The 8,400-nt window shown below is 62.4% G+C and overlaps 1 protein-coding gene across 1 annotated transcript in view; it reads left to right on the top strand.

Moving 5' to 3' along the window:
• Window positions 1-8,054, top strand: part of NAGPA (N-acetylglucosamine-1-phosphodiester alpha-N-acetylglucosaminidase) — a 10,671-nt gene extending 2,617 nt beyond the window's left edge. Inside the window, exons 2-7 of the mRNA XM_045286049.1 lie at window positions 473-581; window positions 1,385-1,513; window positions 2,959-3,068; window positions 3,160-3,207; window positions 6,242-6,305; window positions 7,273-8,054. Coding sequence (XP_045141984.1) covers window positions 473-581; window positions 1,385-1,513; window positions 2,959-3,068; window positions 3,160-3,207; window positions 6,242-6,305; window positions 7,273-7,507 — 695 coding nt within the window. The 3' untranslated portion in view covers window positions 7,508-8,054. The remainder of the gene's footprint in view (window positions 1-472; window positions 582-1,384; window positions 1,514-2,958; window positions 3,069-3,159; window positions 3,208-6,241; window positions 6,306-7,272) is intronic.
• The last annotated feature ends 346 nt before the right edge of the window (window positions 8,055-8,400 follow it).

Below are 8,400 nucleotides of genomic sequence, written 5' to 3'. Positions count from 1 at the left end.
CTCTACCACCCCCCAGCTCTGACTCAATGGCAGTGAGTTGGTTGGTTGGTTGTGGGGGGTAGGGGGGTGGATGGTGGTGGTGGTTTCCTGGGTGACTGATCGGCGCTCCAGTGTGAGCAGTACTGAGATGGGGATTGCTGGGTGGGGACAGGGTAGATGGACAGTCGGGAGACACTGAGGAGGTGACTGTGGGCAGTGGCCTGGTGAGCAGGCAATGCCAAGGACCCAAGACGTTTGGACAGAACCAGGGCCACTGTGGGGCAGGGCGAGCAGGCCGCACTGGGCCTTGGGCACCTGGTGAGACAGTGGGACCATGTTCTCAGAGCAGCATAAGCCACCCGGGTTTTCCCAGGAGGGCTGAAGCTGAGGCAGGCACAGGCGGGTGAAGGCCTGGATGGGGGTATGGGGGTGTGTGGAGAGCGGTCAAGCCAGCAGAGTAGGGGGCAGGTGTCAGCCACGCTGTCATCCTCAGGGTCCTTCAACAAGTTTGTGAACGTGATCTCGGCCAGGACGGCAGTGGGCCACGACCGGGAGGGACAGGTGGTGCTCTTCCACGCCGATGGCCAGACGGGGCTGCGGGGGTAAGTGCGGGCCGCTAGATACAGCCTCAGCCCCTCTCTAGCCCCTACCTTCCCAGGAAAGAGGGTCCCTAGGGCTTCCACATGCACTCCCCTCTCTCTCCCAGGCTCAAGGCTTGACCCCTCCTCCACCCCAGTTGGCGTCAGAGGCAAAGCTGGCCCAATTAGAAAGGAGGCAGCCTGGGCTTGCTCCCCCGCAAGGCATCCTACTATATCTGTGGCCAGGCAAGAGTCCACTCATCCTCCGTCAAGGGCAGGCAGGAAGCGAGAGGTCGGGGTGTCCTGGCTACGTAACAAGTAGGCCCGAGGGCAGACTCCATTTAGAAATGCCTGTGCCTGGTCCAGACCGGCTCCATCAGCATCTGCCTTCTGCCCACGGACAAGATCCAAGTGTTGCCCCAGCAGCCTCGGCTGCCAGTCCGAGAAAGAACCCCCTTCTGAGCACGTTCAGGATGCTGTGCCCAGCGGTTGTTGGACCCAGACTAGGCTCCGGGTGTCCCTGATGGCACCTCTGCTTCCGATTCCAGGGACTTCTGTTCCTGCTGGCCCAAGAGGGTCTCGTGTTTTTAGGGGTCAATTCCGGAGACGACAGATCCCACCAGGCCTACTCAGGCTTGCTTAAATCTCTTGTTTCCCCTGCTGGTCAGCTGGGCCACGTAACCCAGCCCCGTGCGTGCCAAGAGAGGGCTGCCTGTGCTTACAGCCTCCAGGGGCCCAGAGGGGAGCTGCTCGGGGTCACATGGCTGCACTGCCAATGCAGCAGGCAGTGTGAGCCTGGTGGTGAGCAGCCCTGTGTTCTGTCGCAGCATCAACCTGTGGGAGATGGCGGAATTCCTGCTGCAGCAGGGTGTGGTCAACGCCATCAACCTGGACGGAGGCGGCTCGGCCACCTTCATCCTCAATGGGACTTTGGCCAGCTACCCGTCGGATCACTGGTAAGCCCAGCAACAGCCCCCTTTCGGGGGGGCCCAACCGGTGCCCCCAGCATCCCAGACCACCCCAGTGGGAACTCCCTGTCCACCGCTTGGCTGCTTCTCCGTCACCCCTCGCAGTCCCCACCGGCTTAACAGACTGAACGAAGGTTTGTGTCAGCTCACCACCTGCCAGCGAGCAGCCGCTCCCCGGATGTTCAGCCGCTTATCACACCATGGCTGATGGTGTGGTGGGTGACATACTGATCTGCCGAGCACAAAGTCAGACCTGCTGGCTAGCCCTCCAGGAGGGAAAGATGAGCCCGTTCCCATCGAGAGTGACCATCTGGGACACCCACGGGGAGTTCTACCCTGCCCTGTAGGGTTGCTGTGAGTCGGCATTGACCGGTGGCGCGTAAGAGTCACTGCCGCACACGGAAGAGACTTCAGGCACATGTCACCGGAGCGTTACTGTGTCCCAGGAATGCACTCGGTCATGTCGTTGGGGACCGAACCCCCTGTCTCTCTGGGGTCTCCTTGTCCTTTTTCTGTGCCACGGAGCGGTCGGTCCCTGGAGGAGGGGTCAGGGATGGAGAAGACGACCGTTGATGGGATGAGTGGACGCAGTTGCTGCCACTGTGGGCTGGAGCTGGGCAATGAGGAGGAGGCGCAGGACTGGACGAGACCCTGTTGTCATGGGGTCGAGCCTGCCTGAGGGCCCCTAACAGCCACCACGCCAAGAGTCTCCCTGGGAGTGGCTCCCAGCTCCTGCAGCGAGCAGAATGAGCCACAGCCAGGTCCCCTGCCGGTCCTGGTCGGCTCCGTGCCTTCCCTGCGGGAGCCCGGCACTGGCCACCCACTGCCACCGCCGCCGGCACACCTGGGGCCCCGCCTGGTCAGCGGAAGCGCACGTGCTGACGGGCCAGGAGGGAAGAGCCAGCAGGGAAGAGCCGGCTGCCTGCCTGTGGGAGTCCACCGGTGAAAACCAGCCGCATCTCAGCGCTGGAGCCACAGCCAGTGGGCAAGACGGAGCCCCAGCCCTGATCCGGTCCCCGGGGCCATGGAGCAGAGGGATTCCTCCAGCAGGCCCAGCCTGACAGCCACCCGCAGAAGCTCCGAAAGCCTGTGGATGGGCCTGGAGGACCTCCTGCAGAGGAGGGGGCAGGGCCGAGGGCCGCGCCCTGGGGCAGAGGATCTGGCTCTCCACACGCGTGTGTGCCCTCACTGACGCTCACAAAGGCTCATGAGCACCTTCAAGTGGCTCCTCTCTGGTCTCTGTGGCCGGAACCCCGAAGTCTGTCGCCAGGCCTTTCTTCTGAGGTGCCCTGGACACTGGAGGCTGAGGGCAGTTGTGACCCTCAGCACCCCCAGGGGCTCAGGAACCCAGGGAGGAGGGGTGGGAAGCGAGGTCACTGGGGAGGGACGCCTGGTGCTAGGGCCTCTCCTCACGCAGAGCCCGTCCCCCACAGCCAGGACAACAACATGTGGCGCTGTCCCCGCCGAGTGTCCACCGTGGTGTGTGTGCACGAGCCCCACTGCCAGCCACCTGACTGCAACGGCCACGGGCTCTGCACCAGTGGTGAGTGGGCACCGTGGGGGAGGGCAGGGGGCAGCCCCACTTTCCTGCCCGGCCCCCGGCCCTCATCTGCCTTCTGTCTTTGTCTCGGCAGCTGGCTGTCACTGCAGTGCTGGGTGGACCGGATCCAACTGCAGTGAAGGTAACAGGCTGGCCCTGGGGCATGGAAGCTTTGAGTCTCCTTGGGGTTCCTGCCTTCCCCTTTGGAAGTGGTCTCCCCATCTCTGTTTCTGACCTTGCTTCCACGTCCCTGTTACCTAGTGCCCTGGGGGGTTGCTTCAACAAATGGCCCATGGGCTAGGTAGTAAGCTGCTAACCCATCAGGTTCAAAGCCACCAGCCACTTCACAGGGGAAAGATGAAGCTCTCTGCTCTCAGAAGCCCGGTAGGGTTGCTGCGTGTCAGCGTTGGCTTGACGGCGATGGGTTCAGCTTTGAGTTGCTAAGCACAGGGTGGGCAGTTCAAGCCCACCAGCTGCTCTTGTGAGAGAAGATGAAGCTGCCTGCTCCCCTGAAGGTTCACAGGCTTGGCCACCCAAGGGGCAGTTCTTCTCTGTCTTGTAGGGTTGATATGCGCCAGCACTGACTGGGTGGCAGTGGGCTTGACTTTTTTTGCCTGGCGGATTAAAACAACAGGAATGTCTTCTCAGTCTGGAAGCCAGGGGCCCTAAGTGGACAGGCCCTCCCTCCCTCTGAAGGCCCTAGAGAGAATCACTCCTGGCCTCAGCCAGGCTCTGGTGACTTCAGGCGTCGTACCCAGTCTCTGCCTCCATTGCCACAAGGCCCCTCCTCAGGGGGTCCCTCCTTGGGTCAAGTCCAGGCCTCTGAGCTAGCTAGTGCTCCCAGGTTCAGAGTTGGCCAGGGACAGACCTGAATTTGTAAAACGGGCTTGCCGCGAGGGAAGAACTTCATGCTGATGAACTGCTGGGGACTCCCCTCCCTCTTAGAAGACCGAGGCAGCATTGTGTGTTGCTGGGCAACCCACCCTCTCAATTGTTAGAAGCAATGGTGCTCGGCTCTCGGATGGCGGCCCCCTGCTTGGCTCTGGTCATGTGTTGCTCTCTACCGCCCTGGCAGTAATTCGGCTCCTGCCTGGGCTCACCACGCCGCCTCGGAGTGCCCATTTCCAGGGCTGCAACCCAGCATACCCCCATTCCGGCTAGAGTTCTGGAATTTTAGCTTTGCTGCTCCAACTGGACTGGCTTACACCGTCCCCCAGCCAAGGTCAGAGGTCACCTGTTCTTATCTGGACACCAGCCTTGGGATTTAGGGCCCACCCCAGATCCGGGACGGGTCATTCCGACGCTACCTAGTGCTCCATGTCCAAGCCTCAGCTTCCTTGTCTGCGCACCGGGCGCGCTGAACTCGAATGGGGAATCCAGAAGCACACCACACTCGCTGCTGCCGAGCCGCTTCTGACTCAGAGCCAGATTAGAACTGCTCCGGTGGGCTTTTAAGGCCACAAGCCTCTATGGGAGCAGACGGCCTCATCTTCCTGGGAAAACTGCCCACCTTGCAGTTAGCAGCCCGACCCATAGCCCACCAGGCCACAGGGCTCCTTTGCCTCCCGGCTTTTTGCTTAATTACAGCTCCCAAGCCCCCTCTCCCCGTCGCCAGGGCCCTGGTGGCTCAGCCGCTCGGTGCTGGGTTTGAGCCCGCGTAGGGTTTCTGTCGGAAGACCTGGCAGCCTGCCCCAGGGAAGGGGTCTCAAACAGGGCGACCCTGGAGGCCAGGGTAGAACTGCCCCGGTGAGGGTCTGAACCTGTAGAAAACCTCATCTCCCCAAGCGGGAATGGTGGCTTCAGACTGCTGACCTTGCAGTTAGCAGCCCGGTTTGTCCCCACTACACTGCCATGGCCCCCCTAAAGAGGTCAGCCTCGGAAACGCTGTGGGGACAGCTCTACCGGGTCACCTTAAGTTGGAATCGACCCAACAGGCAAGATCACCCTGTTCCCGGGGTTGGGGCTTAGACAGCTGTTGGAACACATGGTTCAACCACCCACCATGTCGGGTGGTCGGCTTTTGTGCCCTGGCTCCCTGGGGGCCCATGTCTGCAGCTCTCCTCCCTGCCCACTCTCCTCCAGCCCGGCTATGCCCACGCTCCCTGGCCAGCAGCCCTCCCTGTACTCAGATCTGCAGATGAGCCTGCCAGTTCCCGTTCTTTCTTCCCACCTCTTGGCATCTCTTCTGTGGTTGCTGGCCCCCAGGTTCTCCAACGGCTGCGGCTCCCCCTTCTCTCCACCCCTGACCCCAAGCCTAAGCAGCACTTGGGAAGCTGCCCCCCCACCCCACCCCCCGCCAAGCTCAGGGTCCCAGCCTGCCCCATACTGCTGCCACATTCTGTCCCTGTCCCCCACATCTGCCACCATGTTCTGCCCACATCTCTGGCCTTTCACTGCCAGCTCCTGGCTGTGGGGCCCCACACCCAGGCGGCCAGCTCCTGGGAGCGGGTCCATGACCTTCCCCCTCCCGCCCCCTCAAGCTGCCAGCACTGAAAAAAGATTCTAGCCACTGGCTTTCGGGTGACAACGGGATCCTGGGGCCACTCTGGGGAGGCCTCGGCCCATCGCACACGCTGTGAGCCTGGGCTTACCAAAGGCCCCTCCCCTCCCAGCGTGTGCCAGGGGTTCCTTTGGGGAGAACTGTGCCCAGAAGTGCCTGTGTCAGAACGGAGCTGCCTGCAGTCCGGTGCATGGGACCTGCACCTGCTCCCCTGGCTTCACTGGAGACATCTGTGTGCAGGGCCTTGGGGGGGTGGGGGGTGGGGGGCGCTCATTCCAATGCCCTGAGAGAGTGTCCGCCTCTTCTACCACTGTGCACCAGCCAGACCATGCACACAGGGACCATGGGGACCACATGCCCTGATGGGGGAGGAGAGACATGCCTGCCCCCAGTTGACCGCGTCCCTCGTCCTCTGGCAGCGTGCCCCCTGGGCTGGCATGGGCACGGGTGCCTGAGCCCCTGCCAGTGTGAGAACCACTGTCCCTGCCACCCCTAAACTGGCAACGGCAGCCTCAGCTGGTCTCCATCCTTGGCCAGCCTGCTCTCCAGAGGTAGGCGCCCCTCCCCACCAGGCACAGCCCCCTCCTGGGACAGGGGGCAGTGGGCTGGCCCCCTCATCCCTTCACCCCATGGCTGCCCCGACCCCAAGCCCCTTCAGCACCCCCCTGTTTTACAGGGAAGCAGAACTTCATGCCCCCAGGAGTCGCCCCTGGGGCGCAAGGACACTGGCTGTTCACAGGGTAGGTTGGCTTCTGGTGTTGAGTGGGCCGGGAGGCGGAGTCAGGTGCCCGGGGCTGGTCTTGCACAGGATCCCTACAGCTCAGCTGAGGCCACAGGGGGACACCCAGACCCCAAAGACTCCACTTCCTTTCTCTGGGGTGGGTCACTGAGACCTGGGGGGTGGGGCTTGGGAGGCATCCCGGGAGCTGGGACACAGAGGGCCTGCATCTACCCACCTAGAGGGCCTGCACCCAGGCACTTCTGGGGGTCCCAGGAGAGGCGGGTGCTGCTTTGAGTGCCTGGCTTTGGAGGGTCCCGGGAGTCTCTGGGAATGGAGGTGCCAAAGAGGCCCCGGGTGTTGTCAACTGGGAGAACCTCACAAATGCGCGCCCCTGACCCCCTAGTGTTCTGCCCTGGACTTGGAAGTGGGCTGGCGGGGTGGCTGGAACTGAACAAACACACCAACCTTGAAGGCCCTAAGCCACGCCACGCCGGGCCCCTCAGGGACCACCATAGCGAGCCTGCTAGTGTGGGGTCCTCCCAGACTCCTGGTGTGCATGTTGCCTGCCTGCATGTGTCAGCAGGGACTTTCTCCATGGGGTTGGCCATGTCAGCTTCTCAGAAGGGAGTCCAGACCACCAGCCTGTAGCAGCGTTCCAGGCACCCTCCCCCCGAGTCCTGGTTTTGGGAGAAGCCATCAGTCGGGTCGGGAGTGGCAAAAAAGACCCCAGCCGTCGGCCGGGTGACTTCAGTCCGTCCAGCAGGAGGCATCCAGAATAAGCAGGGTCCTGGAGAGGCCACCTGCTGGGGGAACTTCTCTCTGGCACATGGGGTCCCTGTGAGTCGAGAAAGCTGGTGGGGGACCCTGTCCAACCGTGTGGCCGAGGTGGGTCTCCGTCCCTGTCTGTGTCCAGAGTGAGCCTCTGCCCTCTCCGCTCGGAAGCCCCCGGCTGCCCCTCCCTCACGAATGTTTCTTTCCTGCCCCAGGGCCACCGGGTTGGGGCTCACACTGGGCCTGCTGCTCCTGCTGTTGCTGAGCGTGGCTCTGAACGTGGCCCTGCTCCGCCGCCCCAGGGCCCAGCGGGACAGGAACCGGAACCTGGAAGGTGACTATGCCTACCAACCTCTGTGCGCACTGAACAGTGACCTCCTGCCAACCAGGAGGGGCAGCTGGGAGACGGCCACCATCCCCCTAAGGACCGGAGACCCCAGCTGCCCCTGATTCGCTCCTCCTAGAGACTTTGGCCCCTGCGTGCCAATGGCTGCAAGGGGCCTTCCAGGGCCACCGGTGTGGATGCGTCCCGGCAGCCTGTGTGCCTCGGTCCTGCACCTGTCCTCCTGCCCGGGGGACAGGTGGCCCCAGCAATACAGCACTTCCCAAGGACACTGCTGCCTGCCCCCATAGGGGGGCTGCCCCTGCTGCCCCAGAGGCCATCCGCCAGGGCTTGCACCCCCTGGCTCACCCTGTGCCAAAGAGCCCCCGGCCTGCTGGGGACGGAGCCAATGGTGGCAGACCTCCCCATGACGAAAATCATGGCCAAGTGGCAAGTCACAGCTGGCCCTGGTGACCAATTTCCTGGACTCCTGCAAACCTCATCACCAGCCAGAACCTGGCTTCCAGTCCAGGCAAGCTCCTCTGAGCAAGGAGTGGGGCCTAGTGAGACCACCATGTTTACAGATATTTCTATTTTGTCCTGCACCCTGAGGGTTTTCTATCATTGGAATAAATTACTTTATCATTGGAATAAATTGCTATAATAAAACAGCCACCAGGTGGCGGTCTGGGCTGAGTCATAGCTGCGGTGGGGGGGGGAGGGGCAGCGGGGAGGAGCCTCTGAGGTGGTAAGGGGCAGGTGGTCTCCTTCCAACCGGCTGCCAACAGGTGGGCAGAAAGGCCTGGTGGTCTGCCCCCATACAGACTTAACCGACCAAAGCACTGCTGTCCGTCAGCTCCCACTCTGGCAAGCACAGGCGGTACAAGGGAACAGCCCTCCAAGCGTGCCCGGTGCTTGAAACTCCAGCTTCCCCTGAAAGACCCAGAGTCCTGGTGTCTCTCAGCAAGCTGGGAGCCTGGAGCTGATATATGAGAGGCTCCCCACCCCCCGTTTTAAACTT

Source organism: Echinops telfairi, unplaced genomic scaffold (genome assembly GCF_000313985.2).
Source record: "Echinops telfairi isolate 266 unplaced genomic scaffold, ASM31398v2 ScPeMD7_5;HRSCAF=22, whole genome shotgun sequence".
Classification (NCBI taxonomy): domain Eukaryota; kingdom Metazoa; phylum Chordata; class Mammalia; order Afrosoricida; family Tenrecidae; genus Echinops; species Echinops telfairi.
This window is presented reverse-complemented; position numbering and strand designations above follow the sequence as displayed.